Source organism: Notechis scutatus, chromosome Z, assembly GCF_049901735.1.
Source record: "Notechis scutatus isolate UNSWTSFEM ecotype Mainland chromosome Z, rNotScu1.2, whole genome shotgun sequence".
In the NCBI taxonomy this organism is placed as follows: domain Eukaryota; kingdom Metazoa; phylum Chordata; class Lepidosauria; order Squamata; family Elapidae; genus Notechis; species Notechis scutatus.
In genome coordinates, this window is record NC_142025.1 from 20,111,926 (window position 1) to 20,133,157 (window position 21,232).

General features: G+C 36.0%; 1 protein-coding gene across 4 annotated transcripts in view; it reads left to right on the top strand.

Moving 5' to 3' along the window:
- Window positions 1-21,232, top strand: part of ODAD2 (outer dynein arm docking complex subunit 2) — a 96,038-nt gene that overhangs the window by 42,564 nt on the left and 32,242 nt on the right. For 3 of the 4 annotated variants that reach the window (XM_026672114.2, XM_087946667.1, XM_087946669.1), the window contains 4 exons: window positions 799-909; window positions 1,912-2,066; window positions 3,062-3,304; window positions 14,588-14,702. In XM_026672114.2, coding sequence (XP_026527899.1) covers window positions 799-909; window positions 1,912-2,066; window positions 3,062-3,304; window positions 14,588-14,702 — 624 coding nt within the window. The remainder of the gene's footprint in view (window positions 1-798; window positions 910-1,911; window positions 2,067-3,061; window positions 3,305-14,587; window positions 14,703-21,232) is intronic. The other variant, XM_087946668.1, reaches the window with a different exon arrangement.

Below are 21,232 nucleotides of genomic sequence, written 5' to 3' on the forward strand. Positions count from 1 at the left end.
TATTTCCATATTTTGTAATCAATCCCTTGCTATCTGAGCAATAACAAAGTATTTGTATACCAATATGGGTGCAAGTGGGAGATCAGTTAATGTTGAAATTGTATTGTCTTATTTTATAACCGATTAATTGTATCAATTTTTTTTCGCTCAGTGCTGTTTTTTTTAAAGAGAAGTTTCTGACCAATGTGTACAGAGAGTCCTTGACTTACAACAGCTCGTTTAGTGACCATTCAAAGTTACAACAGTACTGAAAAAAGTGACATGACTGCTTTTCACAGTTGCTTGGCAGCAGGTTTTTTTAAATAACCATTGCTGTGTCCCAGGGTCATGTGATCACCTTTTGCGACCTTCTGACAAGCAAAGTCAATGGGAAAGCTGGATAAACTTAACAACCAGGTTACTAATTACCAACTGCAGTGATTCACTTAACACTGAAGAAAGGCCATAAAATGGGCAAAATTCACTTACAAATATCTCACTTAACAACAGAAATTGTGGGCTCAGTTGTGGTCATAAGTCAATGACTACCTGTATTACATATACTTTTGCACAGTTATACGGTAGGGAGACAGGCAGGCATATAAACTCTAATTGGTTTTGGCAGGAATTGTCAGCCTTAATTCAAAAGAAAAGGAAGCTTTGCAGTATAGACGAATATTTGCTGGTTTTATAGTCTTCTATTAATTTTCATTGTGTGAGGAATGGCAAAGTCAAAAATAATAATAAACTTTGTCCACATTGGTAATTTATTTTCTAAAGGTCTTTTCAAACTCCTTTCTAATGGGTTTTTATTTATAGCCCAGCTACAGACTAGCAATCAAACAAGAGAAAATGATTGAAAATCTCGTGAAAAATCTGAACAGTGACAAGGAAGAGTTGCAAATGCATTGTGCCAGTGCAATCTTTAAGGTAAGCATTAATCTTCTGAGACAAAAATGGTTCTCTGCACACTATTTCTCTTTAAAAAAAATAATGGGACAAACAAGATACTTATTTAAGAAAAAATAGTGGGACTTCTTCACCTGCTCTTTATTACAAAAACTGAAATAACTGAATTAACACAAGAGCCTAAGAAAGACTAGGCAATTGAATTTGTAACATGCCAAATTTTACTACTGATCAATTTATTAATTTTTTAAGATATGGCCAGTTATCTTGCACTGGTGGCAGGGTGATTAAAGTGGAATATTGTGGGTAAACTCTGCTCATAACCTGGTATTTGATCCTGACAGGGCTCAAGGTTGACTCAGCCTTCTATTTGTCTGAGGTCAGTAAAACGAGGGTCCAGATTGTTGTGGGAAATATGCAAATAATATATGAATATATTATATACCATTCAGAGAGTGCTCCATTCATATGCTTGCTTGCTTATTTGTTTATTTATTTAGGAAATATATGTGGCTGTTCATCTACCTATGGAAATTGGGGTATTGAACAAAAATAAAAACACCATAGACACAGAGTTTTAAACCATTAAATCAAAAAAGACAATGCGGAAGCTCCAATGAAACTTATATCCATGATTCAACCATACCATACCAGCCTCATCAACAGCCTGGCTCCAGTAACTGGAGGAAAAACCATTGTTTTTCTGAAGGCCAATAATGTCAGGCCATCCATATTTCTTCATTAAAAACTGTACTTGCCAATGTTCATTTTGAGACTTTTCACTGGAGTGCTGAAGAAAGGGGCTTGAGATCTATTTATTTTAATAGGATTTAAGCCTATACCGTTTCTTTGCATCCTTCTAATTTAATTTAGGAATCTAAATATTGCTTCTAGGATTTTAAATTTAGTCCATTTAAATCATAGTCTCTAAACAGAACAGGGTAGGGATTGATCTGGATTTAAAACGTGTTTTCAATGTATCTTTGTATTTATATTTTCTTTTGTTTGTTTGTTTTTATGTAGTGTGCTGAAGATCAAGAGACTCGTGACCTTGTTAGGCAACATGGAGGCCTGAAACCTCTTGCTACTTTAGTTGCTAATTCTGGAAATAAAGAACTTCTGGCAGCAGTGACAGGAGCAATCTGGAAATGTGCAATCAGCAAAGAAAATGTGACAAAGTACTTGCAATATTTGTTGTCTTGAAATATATATATTGTAGTTAGCACTTCCTGCTTATAACCAACCATAAGAATTTACAAACCATTAGTATTTAAAAACCATTAGGATTTAATAGTTACGTGTAAGTAAAGTCAGGACTATTTAGGTGTTTGTGCGCTTTAGATGGGGTTCTGTCTAATTGTCATACTGAAATTTAAAACATGCTGAAATATTTATTGGATTAGTTGGCAATATAATAATATAAATTTAAGCCAACATTTACTTTTCTAGGATACCTGTAGTTATCATCAACTCTATTCTTTATCTTAATGTCAAATCAGATATATTGGAGTAAAATTAGTTTTTGTGCCATGTTGGGTAAGGATAATGGGAAACACAGTCTAATCCATTTTACAGATCACTAAATTGAGGAAGGATATCCAAGAGCTATTGGTATCTGCAAGCAATGACAGGTCTGCTCTTTTTGCATTTATGTGCAGTGTTGCAATGCAAATATGAAAGGCGGGAATTTTGTCATGGAGCATGATGGACTGTTTGGCATCATAATAGATAGGAACAGATGTGCTTGGAAGTTAGAGAATTACAATTTGTGGTGTTAAAGCAAGCAGCAAAACCTTGTAAAATAAGCCATATCAGAAGTAATTATGGCAGTAATGTCAAGATTTGGCTGAAATGGGTTTGTATATATATGTATTGCCAGTTTCAAATCTATTTACGAATCTTGAATTCCATGATTCCTAATTATAAGACATAGTCATGACTGAGAACTATAAAATTCTGGAAAATACAGAAAGTACAAAACTTCTACTAAATTTATTTATTTAGAAACTTAATTCCTATTGTATTGTAGAATGATAATAGTTCATCTGCCATTAAACCACCCAAAATATGAGACAGAATAATGAAATCCAAATTATTTGAATTTAATTATACTTGAAATAAGTCTGTTAACAAATATTATATTTATATTTAGTCATGAAACTTTGATTTTTAGATTCCGGGAATACAAAGCCATAGAAGCTTTGGTTGGCTTGCTAACAGATCAGCCAGAAGAAGTTCTTATAAATGTGGTAGGTGCCCTCGGTGAATGTTGTCAGGAACAAGCCAATCGGACCATTATCCGTAGATGTGGTGGAATCCCATCTCTTGTTGCCTTACTCACTGGAACCAATCAAGCTCTTCTTGTGAATGTGACTAAAGCTGTGGGGTCTTGTGCAACTGAACCAGAAAATATGGCGTAAGTTTTTCTCTTTATTATACATTACATGCACATTGCCATATTTGTCACATTTGAAATTAGAGCTATGAAAGTCACGTCATAAATAAGAATTACATTTAGCAAATATTTATTATATTTGAAGTAAAGGATTTTAAATAAATAATATTTGAATATTTCAATAACTAAAATATTAAAATAAAACTATAAATTAAGCTTCACAATATTTTGGGACTCTTTTTTCTGTATTCATTGATGATTTTGTGATGGGCTGAATATGAAATTATCCTCCTTTGAATATGGTCAATATAATTTGAAATCCTGATTTTTACTTATATGGGAGCATCAAATGGCACAAGTTGTTTAGTCAACTCATGTTGTTTCGAAGTCTTTTCTAAAATTACGTTCTAATGTATAACTGCTTCTGGTTTCAGAAACATTACTAGAACTGTGGGATTTTGTACAGTTTTGGGGATCTTGAACTTTTATTTTAAATATGATTTAATATAGGGGTTGATAACTTGTAGTCTTAAGATCATAAAGAGACCTTGATATCATGTAGCTTTCAGTTAATTTTGGAAGCTTTTTACAAGAGTGATTTCCAATATTTCTGTGACCAGTCTATCTCTCTTTTGAAGTCTTCTGTAAGGGGACAAAAGATAATCAAAATAAGTTATCTTTGATGGTGTTTTTTATTTATGTATATGAGAGAGAGAATGAGAAAGTAAATGATCACCTTACCAATTCTGGATCTTGGTGGCTTTTCAGCTCCACCATTTATTTATACGTGTTGTGATGGAATGAAGAAGACACAATGACAAAAAATAGGTTGTGTCTCCTTTCCTTAATAAAATCCTAAAAACTAAATTGGTCTCTTTTAATGGAAAGATTTGAGCAGGCCAATAATGACCTACTTTATATTCTGTATTTTATGATGTTAATATGGGATCATTTCAGTTACAGTGATATCAAGTCTCAATTTTAAAAATACTGAGTAGATCATACCAATTTTCAAAACTTTATATTCTTTGTATTCAGTTAGAAGAATGGGATCATTCTGGTAATACATATTTCAAAATACAACATAACAATTTAAGAATAAATATACTGTATAGCAACTTCCAAAGTTTAAGTAGTTTAAGGCTGATAAGCATAGGAATGATCCTATGCTTTTCTCCTGAGGCAGACCATCTGGCTCATTTAAAACAATTTCACTTCTAAAGTTTGAGCTAGAAAGTTGGGTTTCTGGATGAGATTCCAGGATCTTCTGACTAAAAACTATCCTTCACCAACAAATTGTCATTCCTTCTTTGATAATATCTGAATCCTAACTCTCAAAAACAATTACATATTTCTTTCAAGATGCTTTAGGGCAAAATATATTTCTCCTTCTGACCATCTATGCTTTTAAAAATCTTTTACATAGTTGGCATTATATGAGTTTTCCTGAAGTATTTAAACGTTTAGTAGCTGTGCATGGAAACTAAAAAATATCAAACCACACTTACTGTTTTTTCTTCCCAAATTGCACTCTTATGCGTAAACCAAGTTATTGGTTTTTGACTTCTATAATGTAAAACTTAGATCTGAGATTTAAGCATTTCCTTTTTGGATAAATGTTTCATTAAAAGCTTCAAGTAATATTTTGCTTTATGTGGAAAAAGTCTTGACAAGAGCATGTAGTAGTATGGTTCTTTGCTTCTGTACAACCAAGATCAAATGAATATAGCCCTTGTTTTCTCCCACTGTTTTATTTTGCCTCACTTGCTTTTCTTAGTGCAGTGATTTAATTTCCTTGAAAGCACCATTTGTTTTCATGCTTTGGCTGTCACCCAGTGGCAAGATAGGGCAGAAATGTAAATATGGCATAGATGAATGAAGCAAGTTCAATGGAAGAAAGTATGCATAGAATTAATCATTATTATATCATATCTCATAAATAATGGTTAGTTCACATGTAATTTTTATATTAACTGAATACTGGTGGTAGAGTCATAAATTGGCAATGAAATCTAAACAACTTATTGTAGTGCATTAGCAATAGCACACTGCTTGGAGGTTATTGCTTTGTCTCCAGTTTTATACTAGAGTAGACAACCCATGACCTGCTTGGTCATCATTCCAGTTGGTTGGTCATCATTCCAGCAGACAAGTCATCATCCATCATTGGTCATCATTCCAACAGACCAGTTGCTCTAACATCCGTAGTTATGAAAACATTTGAAAGGCTAGTGCTGTCCCATTTAAAAACCACAGATCTGTATAGGATAGTCATACTTCAGGAGTTGACTCCAGAATTTTTAAATGATATTTCGAATTACATCATAAAATGTTTAGATCCCATGCAGTTTGCATACCGAGCAAATAGATCGACAGATGATACTGTTAATATGGCTCTGCACTACATCCTACAACACCTTGAATCTCCAAATACCTACACAAGGGTCCTCTTTGTAGACTTCAGTTCAGCATTCAATACCATCATTCCAGACATTATTCTAACTAAACTAAACCAACTAGCGGGTACCTGAACACACTTGTAAGTGGATCATAAGCTTCCTAACAGACAGGAACCAGCAGGTGAAGCTAGGCAGAATCACATCTGATACCTGTACAATTAGCACAGGGGCCTCCCAAAGCTGTGTGCTTTCTCCACTTCTCTCTCTATACCAATGACTGCATCTCAAACGATCCATCTGTTAAAATACTGAAGTTTGCAGATGATACAATAGTGATTGGTCTCATTTGAGACACTGACGAATCCACATACAGACAGGAGGTTGTACAACTTGTCTCGTGGTATAACCAGAACAATCTGAAACTGAACACACTCAAAACTGTAGAAATGGTGGTAGATTTTAGGAGAAACCCTCCCATACTTCCACCTCTTACAATATAGACAACACAATAGAGTAGACCTTCAAATTTCTAGGTAGTATCATATCACAACACCTAAAATGGACACCTAACATCAAAAACATCATCAAAAAAGCACAACAAAGAATGTTCTTTCTGCACCAACTCAGAAAGCTCAAACTGCCCAAGGAGCTGCTGAGACAGTTCTACAGAGGAATTATTGAGTCTGTTATCTGCACCTCTATAATTGTCTGGCTTGGTTCTGCAGCCCAACAAGACAGACACAGACTTCAGAGAGTAATTAGGACTGCAGAAAAAACAATTACTACCAACCTCCCTTCAGTCGAGGACCTGAATACAGCAGGAGTCAAAAAGAAGGCTGTGAAAATATTTACTGAACCCTTACATCCCGGACATAAATTGTTTCAACTCCTTCCCTCAAAATGACGCTATAGAGCACTGCACACTAGAACAACTAGACACAAGGATAGTTTTTTCCTGAATGCCATCACTCTGCTAAACAAATAATTCCCTCAATACAGTCCAACTATTTACAAAGTTTACACTACTATTACTATTAATCTTCTCATCACTCCTTATCACCAATGCCCTCCCACTTGTGACTGTATGACTGTAACTTTGTTGCTTGTATCCTTACGATTTATATCGACTGTTTCCTAGTATGATTTGATTACTTATTGTACCCTATGACTATTATTAAGAGTTGTACCTGATGATTCTTGTCTCTTGATGAATATATCTTTTCTTTTATATAACTGAGAGCATTTGCACCAACACAAATTCCTTGTGTGTCCAAACACACTTGGCCAATCAAGAATTCTATTCTATTCTATTCTATTCTATTCTATTCTATTCTATTCTATTCTATTCTATTCTATTCTATTCTATTCTATTCTATTCCATTCCATTCTATTCCAGAAATATTTTCTTATCCAGTTCCTCAATACCTTCAACAATTCTTAAAGATTCTGGAAGATATTCAGAGATGTATCTACCATGAAAGTAGTTAATGTTAAACTGTATAGGATAGTCATACTTCAGGAGTTGACTCCAGAATTTTTAAATGATATTTTGAATTACATCATAAAATGTTTATAAGTTTTATGTCATGAAATGTTTTATAAAATTTGCAATATTACAATTCTGTGTCAGGGGTTCTGGATTTTGAACGCATTCGGTAAGCCCACCTTGATCAAAAATGTTTTGCTCTATGATATATTATTTACCCAGTTAAAGGTTATAGGCATAAAAATTTTAGTAGTGAATAAAAAGAATATCAAAGCATGGTGGTGAATTCAAACAAATATCTAAACATGTGATCTGAAAGATATAACTTTATTTAAGCAAAAGGAAAGGAACTGTTGATCATTTGAGTGAAATCAAATAAGTTTTGAGTTAAAGTATGCATCACTCCTTAGTTTATTTTGTTCTTCCAATTTGCAAGAACAACTTTATCTGAATGCCAGTATGTGAAATACAGGCTTGAATCTAATGACAATATATTTTATTACATAGATACCTCAGGCTGATAACAAGAGCACAGGCAATAGAGCATGTGTGTTACTAATTCAACAGAATGTTCTTTTGTTTTATAAAAGTGTATTATGTAACTCACCCAGATTTCCCTTAAGTAGTTTTTTTTTACAGAGCCTTCTCTAACCTGGCATCCTTCAGATCTCTCTTAGCATTCTTAGCCAAGTTGTCTGAAAAATCTGGGAGATTTTATACAAAGCATTTGGTGAGTACCAGGTCACCATAGTCTAGAGCAGTGGTAGTGAACCTATGGCACGCATGCCAGTGGTGGCACTCATAGCCTTCTCTGTGGGGACACGTGCCGCTGCCCCAGGTCAGCTTCATCACATTTCTCCATTGTGTTTCTCACCGTTATTTGCAGGACTAAAAAAATGCGTGAAACAGCATTCTACCTTCGTTGTGGTGCATTTGCTGTTGCTGCCTCCATGGCCTGCCCCTTGCGCAGCACAGTTAAATTTAGCGAGCTTCACAATGGAGAAGATGGGGTCCCATCCTCCTCCTGGAGCCCATTACAACACGGAGCAAAAATGCGACCCTGCGTTGTTGTGGGCTCGCTCTTGCCTCCCAGATGTCAGTTGCTTTTCCTGCAGAACTGCCAGTGTTGGGATGCCCCACCTCCCAGCTGGCCAGCTGGTCTTTGGATCTCTGCCAACCAGCTGAGTGTGGGCGCGCTGCTCCTGGGCTCCTCAGCCTCCGGATGTCAGATTCCCACCACCCAGCACCAGTTCAAAGAAGAGGGGGGGAAGAGAGGAAAAGAGAGAGAGAAAAAGAGAGGGGGAAAGAGAGAGAGAAAGAGGGAGGGAGGGAAAGAGAAGGAGGGACGGAAAGAGAGAGAGGGAGGGAAAGAGACAGAAAGTGAAAGGGGGAAAGAGAGAGGAGAGAGAGAAAGAGAGGAGGAGAGAGAGAAAGAGAGGAGAAAGGCAAGGGTGGAAGAGGGAATGAGGGAAAGAGAAATGATATTACAAAAGTTTTTCTTTTTTATTGTTGCTAAACATAATATTTCAAAAGCAGAAAAAAAATGAAGGGGCATAAAAGTGTATTTATCATGTTTTTCTTAGAACAATTAGCTGAACTCTGTGTTATTATTTTAGGTAGTAAAACCTCATAATTCAGGTTAAATTGCCATGTTGGCACTTTGCGATAAATAAGTGGGTTTTGGGTTGCAGTTTGGGCATTCAGTCTATAGGTTTGCCATCACTGGTCTAGAGGCTGGTCTAGACTATGTAAAACATGTTCTTAGGAAATTTTCCCCAATGTATTTGTTTGAGGGTGTTTGTGTTTATTTATCTATCCTTCACAATTATATTGTAAATGTTTAAAAAGATTTTATGTTGTATTTTATTTAACTTCAAACCGCTCTATCAGTAACTCTTATGCATTAAAATTTAAGATTTGCTAAACCAACCAGATGTAGCTTGACTCGCAGATTTACAATACTATTTATCAAAGCAGTTTGTAACTTTTTGTTTAAGTTTACAAGAGTTGAACTGCGGCTTTCCAAAAGATGAGATTGTGCTTTGTAAGACTTGAAACCTGTAATCTTACCAGGGAGCGCAATATATATATATTCAGTATAACACTGTTTACATTTGTGTATGTGGTCTCAATTGGCAGGAGATGCAGTCAGACTTCTTGAGACTCCTGGCATATACTGGTGTAACAAAAAGGATGATAGCTATAAGAAACAGATGTTGAGTGTGTGCATGTGTCTTTGAGAAAGTCTGAGGCTTGTTTACCCTGGAAATATTCAATATCAAATTATTAAAGCACAAAACTGGCTTGCTCTAGATTCACTTAGAACTGTTACTTTGGCAATAAGACAAATGTAACCCTGCAATCCATTTTTTAAAAAAATGAGCTCATGTATTAGTTTAAAAAAGCAATTGCATAACCAACAATAATCAGGTCTCGCAGACGTATTCAATTGCTATCAATTGCAAAAGTAATCAATGTGACCAAGATTGTTTTACATACACAGTATTTTAGGAAACCATTAGTGTTTTGTAAAATGACTGGCCTCCAGATCTACTATTCAAAAGGTTTGTTTTCTGTTCTTGTTTAATGATTTTTCTTGTGTGCAAAAGTAAGGCTTGGAAAACACAGGAGAGTTATGATTCTGAAGTTATAGTCGATATCTCTTGAAGAGTGATGATTATATTATGGATGGGGCCTTCTGGAGCTGGAAACAACTTCACCCAGGGGGGATAATAGAAAAGTAGTGGAAAGTAATCAAAACTGGTCTTAATGGGAGTAGCACAAATCTGGAGAATAATGTTTAAGAACTCAAACATGTACATACAATTAAGGAATAGCTCTAGCTCAGGGGTGTCAAACTCAATGCCTGGGGGCTGGACCTGGTCCATGGGGTGCTTAAATCTGGCCCATTGGGCCAGCCTGGAAATAACAAAGGACCAGCCCATGGTGCCTCTGGCAGACATTTTTGGCATGGACAGCCTCCTGAAGCGCCTTGCTGGCCAAAGCAGGGTACTTGGGGGGGGGCACATGCAGAGGTACAGTAGGAGGCATCCATCAAGTCTCCCCACCCCGGCTGCCCCATGGAGGAGAAGTACAATGCTGATCTGGTCCTTGAAGAAATCCAGTTCGACATCCCTTCTCTAGCTCTATAGGAAAGGTATTGTTTGTCATAGGTTTGTATTCAGGTTATACAATCAGATCAAATGAAAGCAGCAGAGAGATAAATCCTTTACAGTCAAACTACTGGTAGTTCTCCTTTAATTCATTCAGTGAAGTTCAAAATTACAATGGTGCTGATCCTTGCCTAAAGTTATAGCCATTTCAGGTTCCTGTGGTCACATGATTGCAATCTGGGAGCTTGGCAACCTGTTTGCCCTTAGAACAAGTTCTATGCACCCCATGATCATGTGATTGTCATTTGCAATCTTTCCTACCAGTTTCCCTGGAAAGTCAATAGAGAAGCTGGTGGGGTCACAAGCCACAATCACTTGCTAACTTTTAGTGGGCATTCTTGACTCTGTTCAGTATTACAATCCAGACTTCAAGATTCCATCTAAAGGTGGGTCCTTTCCTTTCCCTTTTCCTATCCTTTCCTTTCTATCTGATTCCTAGAAAACATTCTTTAAAATTTTTGTCTATAGCCATAAATAAATAAAAACAAATGATCTTTCAATTCCTTAAAAATAGCTTCCTTTTTGCAATTTAAGAATATTTTTGTCCATTTCTTTTTATAGGTTTTGTCTCTTCATGATTAAAATTCTATAGCTTGGGCAACAGGAAAACATAGGACTTGTATTAAAATATGTTTGGATTTTGCTATGGCTTTCAGCATAGAGCAAAAGCTTGCTTGTCACTTGATGCTTAGATACGAGATAGTTCATTCTAAAACCAGACAAGCAAATTTGTCATTTTGTCTTAGAGGAACCACTGTGTTTGGCAAGCCAACAACTTTTCCTTCTAGTCAAACAACAATGAGCTAAGGATTTTAGCAAAGACAAAGTCAGTTAGCAGTTCAACAGTCAGCTGAGGTAGCAAAACTGTTCCACACCCCAGAGTGTAAAGAGTGAACTGAGCCTATTGCATCCAAATAATCAGACTAGAAAATGAGTCAATGTTTTGGCAACTGGTCATAAGAGCATCAAGGTGAACACATTATTTCCAGCACTCGTTTATCTTTTAACAGGCCAGATGGACAATTCAGGGCTCGAACGTCCATTCTAAACCATCTGGATCGTATTGCAGGTATCAACAGCAAGCCCAGCATAAACCTGTAAGGAGTTACCTGTAAGGAGTATTTCTGTTGCACGCTTGTGGGTTCTGTGACTTTCAGCCCTTTGAACTGAAATTCTTTAAGAATTAGACTTCCAAGATATTCATGTCTAGATAAATGGATAGAGAGTAAATGATAGTTTAAGGAGAGTGTTATGATTAAAATAATAAGGGATGAGTAGGAAGCAGAAAACTAGCTTCATCAAAAGTGATTCTGGATATCTTACTTTGCCTAACTGCATTTTTTTAATTTAGTGTATGGACTACCAATATACAGTATATTAACATTTCACCTAGAATGGTAAAACACAGTAAAATATAAATACTAAAAAGAGCATTGTTTATATGAAGAGAAAAAAAAACAGCTACTGGTCCGGCATATACCCTTAGCATTGTTGTGGCCCTCCAGCAGCCAGTTGAGCTGGCAGCAGATTCAGACACTGAGAAGGTTGGGGAGGAACATGGGCCAGTCCTGGAGTCTGGGGAAGGCTCTGATGAATGCTCTGCATCCGAGGCAGAGATGGGACCAAGGCCATCTGACAGTGATCAGTTGCCTTCAGAGTCAGATATCAGTGAGGCAGAAGAAAACCTGGAGCCTGTTCCCAGTGTGCGCATGCGCAGAGCTGCCAGAAGAAGGGAACAGCCAAGGAACAAGGATCAACTTGGGAATAAATCCACAGGTGAACAGTGAATGGCCCCTCCTATAGGGAATAAAAGAGGAGTGAAAGGGGAATGGGGTTTTGCAGGAGACAATTCATTTGGGTGAAGATCTGTTCCTGCAATCTTGCCAAGTATTGTCTGCTACAGTGTGGCATCTGAAAGATATTGGCCTGGCAACTTTCCAAGCCTGATAAAGGTCTGTAATTGTGAAATATCTTGAAAACTGTTGGCCAGGACTTTGCTGGAGAGGAATTCACTGTAAACTAAATAACAGGGTTTTATCAGGATGAGGAGTCAGCTTCATGCTGTTGGGGAAGCCTAGGTCAGAACAAGCATATAGTAGGTCATCATGTGATCTGTAGTTTGATGTGGGACGTCACAGTTACACTAAGGGGAAGATACTATGCCCCATTTATACAGCCCCAGCAAATGTCATGTGAGATGTAAATCCTATTTAGGATTTCTGGACTTGTAGTTCAAAGTTGATTACATGAACATGTACAGATAATGAAAGTTTTAGAGTTGTCAGAAAGTGGAAATTGTGAATAGAAAACAATGGAGATAAGGCAGACAGAATAATGTAATGCTGTAGCAATAGCAACAGAATATTTCAAATCTGTAACTGGATGGCTTGAATCAAATCAAAAAAGTAAAATTTTACCTTATTAAATAGTAGTATGGTACAGTTGATATAATGCAGATTTTTGAAGACATATAAGTTTGGAAACCACTGTCATATATGGCCTTGTTGAGAGATCTTGATCAGATTACTGTCAGGCTTGGCTGCCTTATTCTAAACTACTAAAACTAAGAGCTGGTTTTTAGAAGTAAGATAGTTTAAGATATAATTAAAAAGACATTGAAACTAACTGCTATTGAATAGTGTGTGTGCGTGTGTGTGTATGTATGTATGTATTGATTGTAAAATGTTACAAAACATATACATATTTGTAAAATATTATCAAATCACACCAGTGTCAAACTTGCCGCATGACATTGCCATCACGTGACATATCATCAGAGAGGTTTAGACTGCGCGTGATGCATCCGGCCTGTGGGCCACCACTTTGACACCCTACTCTATCACATGTTTCTTAAATAGCTTTTCATTTTATTGCTATCAACTTTTTAAATTATTTGTTAGTCTAAAATTTTATTTCCTACTTTCCAGGCAAAACTTTTATTTTTGCAACTTTTTATCTATGCTGGCAATATAAATTTTTCTGCATTATGTAATGTTTGAAATTGATGTTAACCCTCTGCAATAAATTAATATTAGGCTTTCCAAATTACCTGGATGATGAAAGCAAAATTATATAACCAGGTTGCATTGATTTTAAGTAAAGCTGCACTTACATTAGACAAAATTGTGTTTCCTAAAGCTTTCTAGCTGGGTTATAATAATTATATGATTATGTAGTACGTTGATTTTATGCTTTTCATTCCTTGCAAACTCATTTTACATAATGAACATAAATTAGATGTTCTTGTTTGATTTCTACATAGGTAAAATATCTATTTTATTTCCAAAATAATGTATCCACAATTAGAGACATGGACAAACTTTAGAATTAAACATGAGGTTATAAATCAAAGTGTGCTTGAGTCTCTTTATCTTCACCTCATCTGCTTTGAATTTTGCATATCTTCCTGAACAAAACTAAGTTTGTAAAGGATATTAAGTTTTGTTTGGTCTTCCTCTCCATTTTAAAGTACTCTGTGGATTTTAATATGAAGTTATGATCCCCTAGACTGATTGATATATAAACATAAGACAGATGGTTTAAAGATGGCTCTGATGATAATCCATTTTTCAGCTAGACATGAAGATACTTTGATTACAGTATGTTTAAGCAATTATAACAGAGTATTCAGTGTTAGTCTTGTCTTAGGGAATGCATGAGAAACAAGTTGTACGTTATTCATATCCAACAAAGAGTACACTGTGGTAGTGTGACCCATTTTCATTCTGAATGTTAGGTGAGCACATAGATATTTAAAATATGTCATAGAGCAAGTTAAATAAATTAAGCATAGACTCAATATAAAGTACATAGCTTTTTGGCATAAATATTTGTTTTGGAATATATTTATTGCTATATGAAAGAAACCAGTATGTTTGAATTTTGGTTTGACTTTGCATAAAGCTTGTTAAAAAGTCACATGGCTTGTTTGCAAAGTTTACTAGAGTCCTTCTATATAGTACCATTTATTTTATTTTTATTTTATTGAGGAATTAACTATATATTTTTGAATATCTACAATTACATTTCTAAATGATGTACATAAAATCATCCAATTATAAAAAAATTAAGTTTATTTATATCTAAAAATTATTATAAGAAACCTATTCATAAAGAATATCCATGGTTTTAATGATATAATGGAATAAATTGAACTTGGATAAATAAGCTATCATTCAGTTAATCAAACACGTATTTTATATCTTCTAATTTTCAGTTAAATATCTTCCATGTTTCTCTCTGATAGGATAATAGATCGCTTGGATGGCGTTCGCTTATTATGGTCATTGTTGAAAAATCCTCACCCAGGTGTTCAGGCCAGCGCAGCCTGGGCTATCTGTCCTTGTATTGAAAATGCAAAGGTAAATAAATGGATTGAAATTATAATTAAATAATCACCAAATGTTGTGAATTTAACAATAAACAATCAAAAAAAGTTTATCTATTTCCTAGCAAGGCATTTGACAATATATCGGTGGTATTCTGATTAGCAAGTTACCTAATGTTTACTGAATGGTACGACATTAAATGGGTACATAGGAAGGATGAACTGTGCCTTATCAAACTGGAAATAATTATGAAAATATTGAGTAGGGTATCACAAGAGTTAAGTCTTGGTATTCAACTAGCACCTATCACCAATATTTTCATGTTCTTAATGAATCCTTATCAAACGTGTAGATGGTAAAAGGGGGAAAGATAGCTAATCTAAAAAAACATACATAAAATTCAGAATAATATTACATTACAGAAATGGCTTAAAATAGTATAATAATTTGCCAGAAAAATACACATTTTAATTTAGGAAATAAAATCAATGCGCAGATAGAGGATAGGTGATACCTGGCTTGGTTACAGGATTTCTAACAAATGTCATATAACTGACTGCAAACAGAATATGAGTTAGTAATACACATGGCTGTTGCAAAAAGCCAAATGCAACTTTAGGGTGCATGAACACAATACCACTATTGTAGTTCTATTTTATTGTATTTTGGTCATACTTTTAATCAACTTTATTTCTCCTTCCTCTCCAAGGTATTGTTTTTTAAATCATAGGTTCTCTAGAATTATATTAAAATGTTAGCTACACTAGATGAGACAACTAAAATCTTTTTTCTGGTTAATTAAACTTTAAAGACTCACATTAGATTGATTTTTTTTACCCTACCTTATTGCTAAATTACTTTGTGTCCTATGTCAGTGCACTTCATGACTTTGAGTTGGTGAGATGCAGAGAATATCATATTGATTTCCAGAATAGGAATTTTAACTTGCATGGAATAACATGAACATATCTGGAATAAAATCAGGCTTTGGGTTTACTAATAATGTACTAAACTACATGTGCTAAAACTGACCAGTACTGTCCTTATCTTAGTGGGAAAATTTACATATGGGACAGGTGTGACTAAGACTAGATATTAGGTCTATATTTTTACTAAATGTTACATGAAAGCCTTAGTTAATCAAAATAATGATGGATTGTGGAGATTAGGGTTAGTAGGTCCATCTGATGATGATCAAAGCACATGGAATATTATGTCTCAGATATAAGAGAAGTAAAGAGTATGAATTAGCTAATTAAATGAATAAATAAAAATAGTTGTGTATCTGTAAAATTAAGGATATAATAGAACTGAATGAAGATGGTCTTATCTTTTGGAGAAATGTTGTTGTCAATCATTTCATCTTCTCCAGCCATCAGCCAGTCTATGGATTTAGTACTATGTGGAGAAATACATAAATATAGGATCAATTATATAAAAGAATGAATGAAAGAACTAATATATATGTCCAAAGTATGATTTGGTATCATCTAGGTTACATTGTACTTTCATATGTACATACTTTTTCCTATGCATAATATTGGAGATATATGGATATGCTTTGATGTTGAGGTTTTTTTTCTGTTTAATTGCTTTATATATTACATAATACCTACAATAATATTCTAACTTTATTCTGCTTAATTGATTAGATATATAGTATTAATCACATATGTTCTAAGAGTCCTCTGAACTATATTTTGGATTTGCACATGTTTTATATTGGACGGTAGTTGATTTGAATATGAATTAAATCTTTAGTTATATCTTTAATGTGTCCTAAATAGGAGTTAAGTCTATAGGACTGTTTATCATGCTTGGTCAGGGTGTCATATTTATAATCATTCTCTTGCATTGCTCACATTATCATTTATACTAGGTTTCTACCATGACTACATCACTGAGAAAATAAAGCTGGCTATGAAATATTCAATTTTTATTCATATAATATATTTTAACAAGGAGTTTTATTATTCCCCAAAAGAAACAATATTTGACCAACTTGCTAACTTGTAAATTGAAAAGTTCATGATTACCAAATTCAGAATATGCTTCCAAATTAGGAAATAGTTTAGTTTTTATTCATCTGTTCATACATTTACCCATACACTGAATGAACATTGGGGGGGGGGGGGCTATTTTGAATACAAATAAGTCATAGCAAATTTAGCAAGGGCAAAAAGGGAAATGAATGGCAAGTCAGAAACATGCACACTTGAAGCAATTGGATATGCTGTTTAGTATAAGAATAATTACTAGAATTCTGATAAAACATGCACCACCTCCAAGAAATAAGAGATGGAAAGACACAGTGAAACATCAATTGGATGGAAGGATGGAAATGTTAGGGTGTGTTGACACAAAAGAAGATGAGAAATTAATATATGCCAGATACATATGAAGGAAAATGAACAAAGTTAGGAAAAGGGAGCCAAAATATAAGTAATACCATGCCAGAATCAACAAGGGTAATGTTTAGAGAGTTAGGCTGAAGACGAAAGACAAGGTATGTTCAAATGACTATTGGCTTGTTTCCCAAATATCAATGCTGTTTACACACTGTTGAATGGTACTCTACATGTTCCACCCACCTCCATAAGCTGGCCAGCACTTGCTCCAGCTGTCCAGTGTAGGGAAACTGGCTAGCCAATGTTCCACCGACTTTCCTTGCTCCTCCTTCATTCCATTTGCTTCACATGACTAAAGAAAAGATGAAGAAGAAGAGGGCAGGGTAGATGTGCTCCTCCCAGCACACAAAAAGCAAAGAGTAAATAGTTAAAGGTACCATGGCATTTTATTTATATTTTTATTTATTTTATCCTGCCTTTATTATTTTTACAAACAACCCAAGGTGACAAACTTATCCAATACATCTTCCTACTATTTTCCCCACAACAAAAACCCAGGGAGGTTGGTTGGGCTGAGAGAGAATGACTGACCAAAGTCACCCAGCTGGCTTTCATGGCTGAGGTAGGACTTGAACTCATGATCTTCTGCTAGCTAGTCTGATGCCTTAACCATTAGACTGAATTGGCTTTCTTTTGCTCAGGAGAGGAGTGGAAATCCCTGAACATGGGATGAATGGTGAGTTTTTGCAGTAAATAACTGCCTGTCTCACATTGCAGAGGAAATGCAGCAAATTTAGCCTTATTATGTTTCTTCTGAAGCTCATTAACTTCTGAAGAGAGAACATACAACTCATATACCAATATATATCAACACTGCCCTTGCTTGATAGAAAGGTCCAGAATTTGGGAATGGAAGCTAGAATATAAAAATTGTATCTTTTAAGATAGAGACTTCTTTCGCAAAATATCTGTTGGGAAACACAGGAATTTATCACTGGGTTTGTTTATCTTATTACTTGGGAATTATCACTAATCTTACATAGGAATATGCAATTTACTTTCTATAGGCATTGCCCATTGAGTACCAAACATATAGAATTACTGAAACCTAAACCTGAGTTCTAATCAAATGCTCCAAGATAGTACAAAAAGGACATGGAGGAACTGATTTTCTTGATGAGCAAAGACCAAATTTACTTTTACTCATCATTTTAAAAATTTGCTTTAAGGTTAGCAGCATCAACAGTTGGGTTGAATAAGGTGAAAAAGGATGTAGTGGCAACACAATCCAAGCTCACCAATTTTATGTTTTTTATGCCTTTCTTTAAAAATGTGTATTCTGTTATTCTGTACTCTGTGTATTCCTCATGCTTTCTGTATTGTGCTGTCCAGACAGTTTAGAGTTAATGGGATTTGGCATAGTTAAGTTACAAATTGAGAGCTGTCCCCTTAAGGGGATGCATCATGGTAAATGTAGTTAAGGTATCCTGGGAAATGTAGTCCATGTTAGGTGATCACATCTGTAATCCTGATTGGTCACTAAATTGGCCCTTGTTGGGTTGGGGGAGGCTCCCCCACTCTTGCCTGAATCCTTTACCATGCAGCCGTTTCAATCATCATGGGGATGAGAGTTTATTATCTTTCTAGACCATAATGCAGATATGCAAAGGATTGGACATTAAGAACAACCTTGTCATAACTGTGAGTTAATAAAGATGCCTGATGAACCAATAAAAAAGACTTTGTATGGATGCTTTGTGGAGCCAGAGCATAGTAAGCAGAACAGGAGAAAGATAATTAATCTTGGTTCCTGGAAGAAGTAGAGTGGAGCAAAAGTAATTTGAATTTTGTGATAAGGACAAAGATATTTGAAGCCAGGAGTAATTGTACATGCTATTCCTTTGTACTTTGGTTCTCTCTCCTTCAAACCTCTCATCGTGGTTTCAGGAAGGGGCAAATTCACCCCCTTTTCTCTTCAGCGAAAAAAGTGGTGTGTCTCAAGTTACAGCTCCTAACTCAGAAAGAACCGATTTGCAAAACAAAGGGAGGAGCCAGGTATTACCCATGTACCCCTGTCTTCTCTCAGTTACTACCTACAAACTCCTTTCAAATGCAGATGAAGAGTCAAAAGTAGTATCTTCTTGTGTTCTAAAAGAAAAGCCAAAACTGCTCTGCTCATTCAAACTGAAAAGCTCAGTGTTTCTTAAGCTCTGGCCTGCTTCAAACAGGCAATTAAGAGAGGCCCTGTGTTCTCTGGCCGTTTTGTTGGGGGTCGTAATTCATTACTGAAAGACCGTCTTCAAAGCAAAGGAGCCCATTTCCCCTCCTCCCAAGACACAAAGCTAATTCAAGCAGCTATATGAACAAAGGAGCAATTCCTTTTTCCTTAAAAGTTTGAAAGCCTCCATCTTCTCCTATCTATACCAGAAAATTGAAAGTATAACAAGGCCACACTGCATGTTGTATTTGTTTGATGAATTTCTCTTCCAGTGAGTAAGCAATAAATTCCTTTGGGGCTCACGCCCCCTACAGACTTAAGCAAAGCATCCCACAGCACCACCTGGTGGTCTAGGAGAAATTTCCCAGAGACTTCAAAGACTTGTCTGCAAATTTTTATAAGAACTTGTTTACAAATTTTTATAAAAACTATAGGAAGTTTCCCAAATTTAACCAGTGTTTAACCAATGAAAATTCTGTTTTTTTGTAATTATTGTGGAAACATTAAGCACCTTAATGGAAGGTTCCAGTACTACCTGCAGCCTAACCTGTGCTTAGCAACAGTGTCTTCCAGACCTAGCAAGCAACACTAACAGGCAAACCAGCGTTTTGCTCTCATGTCTTCAGACTCAGCAACAACACCTCCTATTGCGCCAATTTGTGTAGCAAGCAACACTAACGGGCAATCCTGTGTTTTGCTCTCACGTCTTCAGACTCAGCAACAACACCTCCTATAGCACCCACTTGTGTAGCAAGCAACACTAACAGGCAACCCTGCGTTTTGCTCTCACGTCTTCAGACTCAGCAACAATGCCTCCTTTTGTGCCCATTTGTGTAGCAAGCACGCAACGCACCCTAAAAGCAGCCATATTGTGCAGTGCCACCTATGTGCTCAAGTACTAAATTTAACAGAAACTCCTACTTTCTGCTACCTGCACACAGCACCCCTTAGCAAAATAAAGGGAATTACACGTAAAAATACTACATTTTCCAAAATTCCCCTTTTTGCCAATTTGAACCATGGCAACTTCTTCAGCCATGACAGATGTCTCTGATATACCAGAGGACTCGAACCCTCCACCCACCCTTGATGTAAACATGGTTCCCAAAACCCAGAGGCAGCTGGACTTCATGAAGCCTACGACCTCAGAAAGAATAAAAAGCTTACTGAATCCATGGAAGCACACTTGAGGGAAGTTTGGGAGAGGCACTATCGCCGCCACACAGACTCATGGTTTGAGCTAAAGGAGATCTGTGATTCCCCAAAACACAAGCTGCTCCCCGAGAAAATCTGCACATTGCTAGATTATCTAGATGCCTTTCGCACGGTGGAGAAACAGCGAAGATAAACTCAAGTCCATCCAGTCAAGACTGGGTGACCCGGAAGAGGGCGAAGCTGGCGTCGCGACGATACGGCATGTGATCTTGGAGGTCTGAGATCGCTGCTGATATCTTTGCTCCTGGATGATCCTATCGGATCTAAACTGTCCCGAAGAGACGGTGAAAGTGAAGAGCGCATCCCGTCGATCCCAGGGACACCACAAAGTCCCTGGTAGATCCAGGAGAAGCTCTTCTTGCCAGCGGCGAAGAGGCAGCCATTAAAGCTGCTGAAGTTGGGACAGCTCCGAAATGGAAGAGAACGGAAAGAGAGAGTGTGCCGGCTTGGTGAGAACTTTTTCTTTATTCTAAGATCTGAAAGGACACCCTAAGGAAAAGAAAGAATCTGTAAAAGTTTTGACAGAAGTGATTAAGCGGCGATTTTAAACAGGAATGTCAAAGTAATGTTTTTTTCCTCATTGCTGGATTTTCTATACATGATCTTATATTTTGAAACTGGACTGGTTTTTTCTTTTTCATCTATTTTTTTTTTCCTTTTTGATTTTGTAACTATTTTAGGCTAGAGACTCCCTTTTAGTTATTTCTTTTTCTAAATATCTTTTTCTTTCTTTTTTATTAATTCTTATTGCATTTTGCTTGGAAAAGGAGGGGGAAAGTGAA